The following is a 13879-nucleotide window of genomic DNA, read 5'->3' as shown; positions in this document are numbered from 1 at the left end:
CTCTCTCTCTCTCTCACACACACACACACACACACACACACACACACACATATGGATATGTTCATGGGCCAAAAGTCTACTCATCGTTTTTGCTCTGCCCACCTCACCTCTCCATTCCACCCCAGTGTATCTGTCACAAGTCTGCACCCAAACATCCATGTGGAGAACTTGCCACAAGAATCACAGGTTTGCCTCGTCACAGCATCCTCATCTCTGCTCACAACGTCCCACACAGTGCTCAGTACCAAATGCTTTGCAAAAGCATGTTGCAGAAATAAAAGAATACAGAAGAAATCAGGGAGGAAACTTGATACAGATCACGTGAGGACTCCGTGTTTAAAACTCTCATGTCTTAGCTTTCAATTACTGGGGAAAATCACCTCTCAATCCTGCTTTGCACGTTGTATAATAAGATTAAAAGAAGAAAGGCTATTTTCCCATTACATAGCTTAAATTAGACACAGTTCAATGGGGAATACTGCACTACTTAAAGAAGCCAGAGCTTCCCTGAAGAAAGAGATTGGTAAGAAATGAGTTGCTACCAATTGTCTTAGCAGTATATGACGAGCAAGACAGGGTGGCACTTGGCAGTATATGACGAGCAAGACAGGGTGGCACTTACCTGGCTTGTTACCTTCCCTCTCGTGGCCAAGCTGCCCCTTGGTGTTTACTCCACACGTATAAACCTCCCCATCCTCCAGCAGGAACACGGAGTGGTTTCCTCCGCACGCCACTTCCTTGATGCTTCTGTCTGATACAAAGCGGCACACCTGGGGCTCAGCCACGATTCCTTGCAGGTTGGAGCTGATGCCTGGTTGGCCCAGAGACCAATACCCCCAACATAACATTGTTCTTATCCTTCAGGGTCTCATATAGCCTAGAAAATAGTTTTGTTTAAAAAAAAAAAAATGGAGGTTAAAAAAAAAGTATTTAAAAGCATCAGAAGAAATCAAGTAACAAATGCAACCAATTAAAACGACCCTCCCACGTGAACCAAGGATGTGAGAACTGAATGAAACCTCGAAACAAAATCCATTACTTTTGGGTTAATTAAAAATGGCCCTTGCCTAATAATCACCACGCCTTGCATCTTAAAATAAACCATGTTAATATTATCCAAAATAGTTCCATAAGTTAGAAAGATGCTGTTTTGTGTTTTAGTAGCACTGAAAAGGCAATTTTAAATAAATCGTCTTCACATCACTGAGTGAACCCCGTCGTGCTTCCTACCTGGAAGTGGGGCCCTCTACTGAACCCATCTCTGCATCCATCTGGGCCTGCTTCCTCTGACATGGCTACTTGTCTACCAGAACTGAGAGGTCTCCTTTCTACTCTTCAAACTTAACTCTGTCATATTTGTAACCCCCTTCACCAGAAATCATAGGCTTCTTCCAGACAGCAGGTCATCAACTCTGGCCAACTGACTACTGCTGACAAGATCCCCAAGTTTTTAAAAATATGTCCCCACAGCGGGATGCTTTTCCAAACAGCTGAAAACAAAATCTTCTCCTCTCTCCTAGTTCATACACACCAAAGTGACCAGATTAAGATGGAGCCGTTCTACAAGAGCACAAAATGGCGGGGCTGCTCTGGAAAATGGTGGGCAGTTCTTCAAAAGTTCAGTGGCTCTTGCTATCACTACAGTTGGGAATATTAAGCAGCTGATTCCCCAGTGAAGAAAACATCTAGCGAGCCTCGACATCCTTACAGTAAGTACCTTACCACTCTGGGGAAAAGCAGAACTTTGGTGGAAGAGGCCTTGGAGGGAGGGGGAAATTTCAAAAACAAAAAACAAACAAACAGAAAACCAGAAGACTAAAGTGAAGACTGAGGACTATGAGGAAACCAAGAATTGCAGGCAAGTGACAGTTAAACACTGCTTCCTGCCCTAGCAATTCTTGACCACTGGAGAAGACCTCTGGTCAGCAGGGTTTGCCATTAAAATCACTTTATTTGGATTTTAAAGAAAATCTTCCAAAGTCTGGCCCTAGGAACACTCAGATTACATGTCACCGTTCTGTCATGCACACGTTTCAGACATCTTACTTAATCACTGCCAGATCCTAGGCATGACAGTCTCACCAGGAACAACAGGGCATGACGAAGCCTGACAGCCCCATCAACCAGCCCACCGGAAGAACTCTAACTTCTGAGGGCCTAAGAGCACAAAGCAGACAGTCTTTTTGTGCAAAGGCAGAATTAAAGATGGGAAACTTCCTTCCTCCTACTGTAAAAGAAATGGCTACAAACAAATTATAATCCAATGAAGTCTACTGCTCCAACCCTTTTTGACAACAGATCCAGTACTGTGTCTTTGATTTATGTAAAATTTTTTACAACTGCACTACAGTAATTCTAATTTATTCTTTAAACTTTGAAGCTTTCAACGAAGGCACAAAAATATAAAACTGAATTTAATTCTTTTTCATGACCAAAAAGTATTGCTTCTTCCCAAGAGTTTAATATCTTGTCTAGATGCTAGGTTGAAAAAGCATTAAGCTTAAGTATTATTCTTTGATAAACTGCTAAGATTAAGGAAGAAAACCTGTAAGTACAAAACAGGCAGAGAGAGGACAAGGAGAAGACATTTGTTTACAATGGAACTTCCCCAGGTAACTCAATTGCTGATTCACACTCAATTCTTTCAATTTAATATTTTGTTGTTTTTGTCTTCTCTCTCCTATCAATAAATGTATTAGCACCAAGATATTACACTATCAGCCACTGCAATATTACATAGTTTATTATTACCTCCTGTCATCATCGAAACAGCCACTTTAGATAAAGCAGCACTCCCAGCATTCAAAAACACCACAGTTACTCAGCTGGAGGCTGCAGAGCTATGCCCCACATACAAGACTGACACCAGCGTCCACACAGATCCACAGGTCGACCCTGCTACCCAAGTAACATGTTACCTACAATACCGCAACACAAAAATACTGTAGAAATGACTGCACTTTAGTCAGTATACAAAGCACAACAGTGCTACAGTAATTCCAATTTATTCTTTGAATTTTTAAGCTTTAAAGGCATGAAATTGTAAAATTTAAAATATATCTGCCCTCTGAGCACAGATTAGTCATAATTCAGAGATGAGCAACTACAGGGTTAGCCAATAGGAGAAATGTGTCTGGGGACCAGAGATGACTCAGCAGTGAAGAGTGTCTGCTGTATCATAAAGAGGTCCAGAGCTGAGAGTCTGCTCAACTGGTAGCCTTGACATGTTGGTGACTCTGCCGGTCAGAACTGAAGTGCCTTGTAGTGACACTGGGTGCAAGAAGGCTGCTGTGAGAAGAACACTCGGTTTTAGGTGAGTTTCTCCATGAATAAATTAAAATGTTAGTTGTAACTCCATTAATAATCAGTAACAGGAAAAAAAAACAGAAAATTCTTCTATCTTTACATTAAGTCTAGAGTACACAACAATGACAAAGAGACTGTGGGGTGCAGCTGTGTGCCTGTGCGTTCACACCAGACATCTAGAGGCTCACAGTTAAAATGCCAACATTTCATTACCCAGACCAAAAAAGAGGAAACCTCCTCAATTAGAGAATAAAGAGATATGTAATTAGTTGTAATGTATACTAAACAGGCACACATAAAGCAACATTCATGGTGACAAAAACATATTACCCTCTCCTGCGTCTGCCTGGAAATAAGTTTTCCATGGGTCACTAATGTGGTGTTCATAGTAGCTTTATAAGATGTAATTATTGTAAATAATGAGAATCAAATATGTCGATATAATCATATAAATCGTGCTTTTAAAAAGGTTGCTGTACTGGCCATCTCCTTTTGTTGGAATTGGGTTTGTTTTACTTGTAATAAAATAAACTCCTGACTGATAATATTAATAATTACATCATTAAGAACATCTATAGGTAAGACTTAATTTGAGCTTATTCTGAGTCAAGCTCAAAGGTATTGGTCTGTTTAATCTTCTGTAAGATTTTACACATACAGAAAGACCAGACACTGACTATATATGTATGTATGTACGTACATACATATGAAGGAAAAGACAAGAGTGCTAAGGAAAACAGTCATAGGACCAGACTCACTGTGGCACAGCAGGGGATTTGAACTCAGACTCTATACTTGACCTCTCCAGTAAGGAACCTACAATGAACTGCTGAATGATCAGCGTTCCCAAGAGTCCCCAGAACTGTTCACAAAGAATGAATACCCTGGTCAATAGTCAGTGTATTGGATGTACTGAAGAATTACTTAATAGTGTAATAGGACTCCATCACAACAGTTACTAAATTTACCCAGTCATTTGTCTGGCTTGAGTTCCGTGATGAACAAGCAACCTAATTCCCCCAACCCCCAGAGTTAAGTCTACAGCAGTGATGAAACATATTGACCAATGGGGTCCAAGCATCCCAACCTGCATGGTATCTCTCTTTATTACTATGCTGGCATCCTGAGTCAATCAACTTTGGAGGAGTTTGTGCTTGACACACAGCAGAACTCTCAGTGCTCTGGGTGTGTATAATCCTAGGTGAAAAGCCTTAGGCATGACCTCCAATTGACAAGTAGAAACATTTTAGGGAGAAAAATAGCAAATGTACAAAAAAAAAAGCAAAAACAAAACAAAAACTACAAAACTTCACCTTGCTTGAATTAAAGGAATCTCCAAGTAGCTAGGTAAAATCTGTTTGCCAGGAGAGTTAAACAGTAACATAAGCCTGAGGCATCTCTGTAGGAGGGTTGCTTTCCTAATTGGAATATGGTTGAGGTTATCATAATGTCTCAGAATGGCAGCAGGGGGCACTGAAATCATCCACCGTTCAGGTTAGGTTCAGTGTGTTAAAGAGAATCCAGCTAATTGGGAATGATGGCACATCCCGGAGATTCCAGTACTGGGATGGCTAAAGCAGGAGAAACATGGGTGTGAGGCCACCCTGAGTAACAGGGAGACCCTCTCAAAAGGAGGCGGACCCACACATGCACCAATAATCCAGCTTCCACTTACAGACATGCTCTAAACTGAACCCCTAAAGCTGGTTCCTGCCAGTGTCTATGAACTTGACCTCTAGATCAGCATGTCTGTGCATCACTGGGCATTTTGACCTCTCATCCGTTTTTCTACATTTACTGCCTCTCCTTGGCTATTAAAGGTAATTCTTTTGTTTCCCTACAAAATACCCAATTATGGAGTCTGTGACAGAAGACTACAGAACGGCACCCATCTCCTACACCTCCTCAGTCTCAGCTTCCATTTCCTGTCTCTCGTTCCTTCAATCACAAACCAAAGGCAGAGACAGCTTTCAAAGGACACCTTTCCCTGGGTGTCACAGATGGCTCGTTCTTTTTCTCATTTAGTCTTGGTAAAAGATTGATACTCTGAATGGTCGAATGGGTCAACTCAGCTCAAGTCCTAAGTTAGCCACAAACTGACTGGGAATCCTGCAGAAGGAAGTGTAGAGATTCCCAGGTCTGTTTCCTCTCTCTCCAGTGTAGCAGAATAACTAAGTTCTAGGACAAAATGTGTAGAACGCAGCACTGTCCTAGCATAATGTAGAAAGTGACCACCAAATATCACTGTGATTCCTAGGAGATTTGGTGCTCTGCATAAAGGCCTTTGCAGACAAGACAGTTCCAGAGGAGGCTGGGTGTCACTCCCGATCTCCTTGGCCAGGACTAGCATTAGTTATGTCCTGCCAAGCCTGCACCACAGCAAAGCTGTGCTTCCAACACACTGTCATTTTTGTTAGGGCATCTGAGGTTGCTAGAGAGCTTTCCGGGTTTTCTTTAAAATCTGGAGGGAAAAGGTAGATAGATTTGTCTGTCTGTTCCAGTCCTAGTGAGTGAGTTGAATACTGAATGGCAACCTCTACCTCCTAAACTGTCTTAACATCATGGCCACAGCAACCTAATAACCAATTCCTACTCCTCTGAAACTCACGGAAACCTAGTAACACAGAGGCAGGATTCATTCTCTCACTTAACGTAATGATGTACGTCCTCTCAAATATGCTTAGCAACAGATACATGAGTGGTGATGTATGTGCAGGTGTTAAGGCCATGTACACGGATTCAGTGCATTGCAGGTATGCCCCAAATGCAATCAAATTTAGACACAAAACTCAGACACCAATAACAAGATTCATTCTAATGATATGCTTCATTATTAATTTTTTTTTCTGCTAGCAAGAATTGCATAAAAGGCACGCAAATGTTCTCCACAAGACATCCACTCCCTTCTGTGGGTTCCTGCTCCTTTAGTGGGATTTGGGTCCTCAGACCCTTTCAGCCATGACATAGCATTCCTGCTCTTCCCCATTAGCCTCTTTCCATGACGCCTCTTTCACTATCTGGCATTAGGCTTTGTTAAGCTAACTGAATGAGAGGCTCTCCATGGGCGCTGTGGGCAGCCTTCAAAAGACACCCAGCCAGCCGGGCAAGAAATTGACAGCCTGGTAACACCAGAACAGCCAGAGCTCTTACTCACAGCTAATGAGTGTGAACTGCCATTAACAACTCTGGAAAACAAGCTGGCATTTTCTGGTGAAGATACAAGCATGTGAATACTGCACAGCACAGTCATTTCACTCCTGAGTCTACAACCAGACTGTCTAACTCACTAAGAATCTATGGTGCTCCTGCAACTGCAGAAAGACAGAGACAGGCAGTAAAACCTGGAAACTTGGAACATGCAGCAGTGCAGAAATACTGTATGCTGGCACTGTCCACTATAGTGGCCATGCATTCAAAATGTAGCTAATACAACTGAAGAACTGAAATTTCAATACTATTTGATTTTAATTTTAATAGAAGTGAGCACACTGGCTACTGGCTACCTTACATACAATGAAGAAATTCATTAATCTAGGCATCATGATATATATCATATATAAATATTTATATGTAAATATATATCTGTATTATAGTAAATAAGTATAAATATATAAATGCTTTTCTGTATATTTATATAAACTTATATAATATATAGTTAGATAAAATGTGAAAAATATATAATTCATATATAAAAGAATTTCATTATTATTAGAAACAGAAAGAAAAAAAAGCCAAGTGTGGTGGTACATACCTACAAGCCACCCCCTAAGAGGATGCCCAGGGCAGAAACAAGAATGTTCTGTGAGATGGCTAAAAGTAATCTCAGAATCTAATAGAGGCAGAAGGATGAGGGGTCACAGCCTGGTCTTCATGAAACTTGTCTCAAAGGAAACATAAACTACATATGTATAAAATAGAATCCTGTACAGCAATTAAAAATAAACTAATAGCATGTGAAAGTTTGTATATGTTCAACCCAGGGAGTGGCACAATTAGAAGGTGTGACCCTATTGGAATAAGTGTGTCACTGTGGGTGTGGGTTATAAACTTTCAACCTAGCTGCCTGGAAGTCAGTATTCTGCAAGCAGCCTTCAGATGAAGACATAAAACTGTCAGCTCCTCCTGCACCATGCCTGCCTGAATGTTGCCATGCTTCCAGCCTGGATGATAAGGGTCTGAACCTCTGAACCTGTAAGCCAGCCCCAATTAAATGTTGTCATGATATCTGTTCACAGCAGTAAAACCCTAACCTAGACACAGCAAGTTTTGAGTTACAAAAGAAATCAGAATGTTACAAAGTTTAAATGCTATAAAGCCAATATTGTTGGAGTAAGGGTATGAATCAAAAACCTTCATAAACACCAAAGAGAAGGTAGTGCTTCTGGGGGCATCAGGGGCAGAGCGGACAAGCCACAAACACCCAGGAGGAGTTCCAATAGCAGGATGATGTTCCGCTTCTGCCCTCACATCTCTACACAGACATACTGGCATTACTTTATGATACAAGTGTTTCGCAATTTAGAAGAAGCACTGGTTGGGCAGTGTTCCACTTCTTAGAGCCTCCCTCAATACCCTATGCCCACACAGACTGGCAGCCTCTATGGAGGAACCAAGCTTTGCTCATCTTTGATGGCTCCTGTTCTCAGAAGAATGCAAGGGCGCAGAGAGCCAAATGAACCGAGTCATGATCAGAGAAGACCACACTTCCCAGGTTTAACCTGTGTACAGTTATGTTTTCCAGCATGGATATGGCTAATTAAGTCTCTAGTCCTAACAAAAATAACAATGTGTTTCTCCATTTAAAATTGACCTCCTGTGCTTCAGCTGACCTGAAAGTGAAATGCCTTTTACAATGTAGCTCTCATTAAACATAGTGGATCCGGAGCCCCTGCTTGGGTGAACAGGCCTTTTTTTTTTCTATTCACTATAATTATACATGTGTCCATATGTGCACAGGAACACATGTATACATACCACTATACTTTTACAAAAAGAAACTGGTGTCACCATACTGTTCAGACACATTGACTTTTTATCTGGAAACTACCAGAAGCCCCTGGAAGTGGACAGAAGTGGAGGAGAGATTGGGTCCAGCACAATAAATATACCAGCCACAACCATATAAGACAGGGAACAGGAGGTGACTATGACCACTTCTCCAATTTACTTGGTTATTGCCAGTCTCAATATACACTTCTTATATATCTAAGAATGACTTCTGGTTCTCCTACCTTTATCTCCCATGTGCTGGAATTACATGTCTGTGATGACATGCCCGCCATTTTTCTTTCCTTTTACTGTTTGAGATAGGGTCACTGTGTAGCCCAAGCTAGAATGACTATGGGAAACAAGTTGGCATTTGCTAGTGAAGACAGAGATGTGAATATGCACAGCACAGGAACTTTATTCCTGGGCATACAGCCAAACTGTCTAACTCATTAAGAATCCAACTCATTAAGCCCAGGCTGGCCTGGCCCTTAGTAAATGGGCCAGACAGGGCTAAAGCGCACATTAATTCTCCTGCCTCAGCTTCCCAAGTATTAAGATCAAACACATGAGCCATCACAGCTGACAAAATGCGGGGGGTTTGCTGTCGTTGTTTGCATTACTGGGGTCTGAACTCAGGGCACACGCCATCAAGCCCCCCATTGTTCTGTTTTTGAGTCTTACTATGTAGTACAGGTTGGTCTAAAACCCATGACAATCATCTTACCCTAGCTTCACCTGGGAGGAGAGTATAGGTGTGAAGTGTCACATCAAGGCCCTGGCATCTCCATCTCTCTCTCTCTCTCTCTCTCTCTCTCTCTCTCTCTCTCTCTCTCACACACACACACACACACACACACACACACACACACACACACACACCACAGGGGAGGGGGTAGCAGGGCAGCAAGCACACCAATGTGCTACAACTGAGAGAATGGAATTCTGGCTCCTCCTGGTAGGTCCAAGCCTGAGACTCTTTTGTTCATTTCTCCACCTTTAGAGAACAGACTGATGTCTAGTACATTGAAGGGGCTTGTGCTAGATAGTTTTATGCAGCCTGACAGAAGCTAAAGCCATTTGAGAGGAGGGAACCTCAAGAAAATTCCTCCTTTAGATCAAGCTATAGGCAAGCCTGCAGGGTATTTTCTTAAGTAGTGATTAATGAGGAAGGGCCTAACCCACTGCCGGTGGTGCCACCCTGGGCAGATGGTCCTGGGTGCTATGAGCAAGCCAGAAAGCAGTACTCCTCCATGGCCTTTGCATCAGCTCCTGCATCCTGGTTCCTGTTCTGCCTTCCTTTGGTGATAAACTGTGATGTGGAAGCACAAGCCAAACAAACCCTTCCCCCCAATCCTTTGGCCATGATGTTTCATCACAGCAATAGTAACGCTAAGTAGGACAGGGCTCAAAAATGATTTCTAAACCAAGAAAAAACAATGTTTCCCGTGATTGCAAACCTATCCTGGGTCTAGATCTAAAAACTTTATTTAATTTACCCTCTGTCAAGCTGAGGATCTAGAACACCCAGAAGTCTTATTATGCACAGCTGGTGGGAGTTTAAGTTGGCAAAACCACTTTAGAAACCTCAAGATTAGCAAGATTAAATCACTTGCCCAAGAACATGTAAATAAGGAGCTGAAATAGAACCTTCCAAAGTCAAAAGGCAGAATTCAAATTTCCTCTACTAGTCTACAAGCCATACTCTTAAACACAACACTGAACTGTGTTTCAAACAAAAGCAAACCAAATCACAAAAACCACACTCTCTCTAAATTTCCTAAATATGAGTTTAAAGACAAAGTTGCATATGATCAAAATACATTATAAATGTATAAAAGTGTGATAATAAAACCATTACTATATGTAATTAACATATGTTAATAGAACATTCTTAAAAGAAAGTGTAAAAAGACAAGCTGTAGGCAATAAGAGAGCTCATATTCGCTAAATCATCGGCAATTATACAACCAGAACTTAAGGCAGCCAGAGGGAGAAGGGGAGCGAGCAAATCTCAATAGAGTTAACCAGACTGCCCTCTACAACCTTGACTAATGATAAAACCAGCTCACCTACACAGAAACACAAACCCTTAGCACCAGCAAGTGTCATTTCTGAAAGTTTTACATGTTTAAGAGCACAGGGTAGTTTTGTCAAAGGGGCCATGTTACTGAAACAAGTTTACCAATCCAACAGAAATGGCAGCTGAGTGCTTTCAGGATTAAGTAACTATGGTTAAGTGGCAACAGAGAAAGATGGCACTTAAGAGGGCGAAGTCAGGAACATCAATTCAAGGTGGTCACCAGCTACATACGGAGTTCAAGGCCGGCCTCGGCTATATAAAATCCAGTCTTAGAATGAAGGAGGAGAGGGGAAAGAATTGGAGGAAGGAGAAGCTGTTGAAGCAAAGCCCAGAAATTAGGTTCCCTGCTTTCTGGACTCACCTTTTTCTCTGTGCTACCTCAAAGCTAAGGGAAAGCATGAAGATGTATTGCTGTCCCTCACCGAGCAGCTATATCCCTCTGGGTCTTTAACTTTGTTTAATCCTCTTATCAGATCTGGGCAGTAGATAGTATCACCATTTACAAGACTGGGGGGGGGGGGGGGAACTAAGGCTCAGAGGCTTTAAGTTAACTCACCCCTAATCATACACTAAGGCATTTAGACTAGAAGTCAGGTCTGTCCCACCTCAGCTTCAGGAGATACACGTTAAAGAAATAACTTCAGAACAGGACTCTACTAAGTGCTTGAAAATACATAAGCCTAGAGTGATGGTGCACACCTGTAATCCCAGGGCTAATAAGACTGGAGCAGGAGGATTACTGAGAGTTCAACGTACACTTGGGTTATAATAACTTAGAGGCCAGTCTATACCATACAGCATGACTCCAACCCAAAAGAAAAGGGGGAAGAAAGGCCCGAGTAAACTACTGAAAGGAAGAATGTGCTTAGCCATTCAGGATGGAATGTTCTTCAGTGTATATCAGGATAAGGGTTTGGTTAAGATAACCTCAGTCCAACCTTGATCAAGTTCTTCACCTTTAATGTGACTACAGTCATAGAGAGAACCTTATAAAATTCTTGCCACTTAATAGGGGTAGTAAATTTTCACTATTTTCAAATCTCTTATATAGATCGATTGGACAGAAATTATTGAAAAAAAAAATTCAATTTTTCTGTTCACTTCTCCAGGTTATCTTTCACAGCTAGCTAGCTAGCTACCTGACCGCAACTGCTACTTTCGTTTCTCCCTGTTACCATATCCTCTAAGTGCAACACAAGAAGTCACAGACAGGCACCTCCAGTCACCCAAATAAAGCAAAGGGGAGCATTAAGATGTGACAAGATCCCCCACAGAGCAGCTATGATGGTATGAGCCATTATATAGTCCGTGGTCCTGAATGAGTTTCAGACATCATTTCTACCTTCGTAAGAAAATCCCTTTCAATTAGGAGACTATCACTTTTATTTCTGAAACTGGTGTAAAGCTGTTTGTCTCCAGCAGGGGCGCTCCTTTCATTACTTACACAGACGTTTTTAAGTGGTTATACAGATCTTAAGAGATTCAAGTTTGTCCCGCAACATGAAATGCAATATCCAATGACTTCTCCAGCACAGTCTGGAACATTTTTGGACTCCTGGTTCTTTTTTTTTTTTTTTTAACACAATGAAACACCACTACTTACTGAACAAGTCCAACTGGCTAGCAGTGAACCACGCTTCTATTTTTCACGACAAAGGAGTTTTGCATCTAATTTGATTCCTGCAGTTTAACTTCTCAGATGGGGTCAAAACTGGAGTAAGCCACCGATTTTGTTTTTCTGATTTATATCCGTGGAAAGAAATAAAATTAAAAAAAGAAGAAGAAGAAGAAGAAGAGGCACTGTAATTTGCCTCTGAAAGTACCACATCGCTCTGACTGCATTTTAAAATGCTAATCCTTTTTACTTCGCTTTCCTGTCTTTCCAATCTAAAGCTAAAAATCAGTTCACTTTATCAAATTATCAAATGAAAGGTTCTAGAAATAGCTTCCTATTTGTGGAAAGAGACAGAAGGCACATAAAAATGGAAGATATCGCTTGAATCGTCCTCCCCCAAAGCACCCCGGATGAGACAAATCCCAGTAAAACCTTCGACGCCTTAGGTAAAATTTAAGGCACTTCCTAATGGGGCAGGTGCGAACTCTAAAAGAAAACAGCCCGGAACAGCAAAGTTCAAGCATTCCTCCCCTGGGGCCCCGAGCTCCACACGCTCCCGGCAGTAGCCGGAGCGAGTCTCCCCAGGTTCAGCCTTTCGGTCCACACACCTGCTCCGGGGTCCAGCCGTCGGCTCGGCCGCAGCAGCGTCTGCACCAGACACCAGGTCCCCGAGCCCCGCCCGCCAGCTGGGTGGGAGGAGCCCGCGGCCAGCCGCAACGCGAATTCCCCTGCCGCCGCGCCGCGCCGCGATGCTCTTCACGCACGGAGGTCACCCGCCGCCCGCGGCCAAGCAGAGCCGGGAGGCGCCTCCGCGACAGGGAGCTGCGGACAGCCCAGCCCCCTCCTCCGCGGGTGCGGCGGGCTCGGTGCCCTGAGACCGCCGCCCCGCCCGCACCCGCACCCGGGTCCGCAGCGCCGACCCCGCGGCCGCAGCCCTCAGGCAGCTCGGGCCTCCCCGGCCTCCAGCGTCACAGTAATAATGAAGTTTCCCCCGCACTCCCGCGGCCGCAGGAGCTGGGAGACCGACTTCCCGCCTGGCCAATGGTGGCGGCGGCAGCGGGGCGGGGCGCGGCGGGTGCGGAGAAGGCGGGGCGACGTCGGGGCGGGCGGGGCCGGGGAGGAAACCGGGAGGGGGCGGGACCTAGGGCGAGGGAGGTGACAGGGAGGCGGTGGGATCGGAGCCTGGGAGGTGACTGGAGGTTGTGGGACCCACAACCAGGTGTGGTAGGGAGATGGCAGGACCCTGGACCCAGAACCGGAGAAGGCAGGAGTAACCTTTGCTGGAGTGAAATTGCTTTTCGCCAGCGAGGATGCAAAGGAGCGATGCCCAATGGTGTGGGGATTTTGGTCGATTGGGTTGGTTGGTTGGTTGGTTGGTTGGTTGGTTGGTTGGTTGGTTGGTTGGTTCCTTTTGGTTCTGGATTCAGGTTCTTATTATTCATGCAGAGGTGAGAGAAGGAACTGAGACTGGCATGGTGAGCTGTAGGGTGACTGCCAGAGCCTAGGGTAGTTCCAAATCGATGTCACTCGGGGGCCAAGGACTGCGGGCCCGCAATGGTGCACAGTCAGGCTTGACTAGAGAGGAGAGCACACTGCAGAAAACAAGAGAGTGTGAGAATCACCAATTCTAAAATCATAAAGCACCACCTTTGGTCTAAAACTCCAGTGGGGGACGGGAGTCTGGTGGTGGGGAAGAGTGGATAGAAGTTTCAGCTCCACTTTCCCAGGCCTGTAAGAGGATATACAAGCTTTCTTCCTCTCCCAAGGCCAAAAATGCTCTCAGCTAGGGCTCCTCTCATCTTCAAATAATCTTCAAGAAAACTGTATGGTGCCGGGTGTGGTGGGGCATGCCTTTAATCCCAGCACTTGGGAGGCAGAGGCAGGCAGAT

At 43.7% G+C, this 13879-nt stretch overlaps 1 protein-coding gene across 3 annotated transcripts in view; it reads right to left on the bottom strand.

The window, feature by feature from the left end:
* The window catches only part of Herc3 (HECT and RLD domain containing E3 ubiquitin protein ligase 3), an 89195-nt gene extending 76135 nt beyond the window's left edge, over positions 1-13060 (bottom strand). For all 3 annotated transcript variants that reach the window (XM_029534556.1, XM_021189850.2, XM_029534558.1), the window contains exons 1-2: positions 12599-13060; positions 623-877 (exon numbers count right to left, since the gene is read on the bottom strand). In XM_029534556.1, the coding sequence (XP_029390416.1) occupies positions 623-848 (226 nt within the window). In that variant the 5' untranslated portion in view covers positions 849-877; positions 12599-13060. The remainder of the gene's footprint in view (positions 1-622; positions 878-12598) is intronic.
* Between the last annotated feature and the right edge of the window lie 819 nt (positions 13061-13879).

This window comes from Mus pahari, chromosome 2 (assembly GCF_900095145.1).
Source record: "Mus pahari chromosome 2, PAHARI_EIJ_v1.1, whole genome shotgun sequence".
Classification (NCBI taxonomy): domain Eukaryota; kingdom Metazoa; phylum Chordata; class Mammalia; order Rodentia; family Muridae; genus Mus; species Mus pahari.
This window is presented reverse-complemented; position numbering and strand designations above follow the sequence as displayed.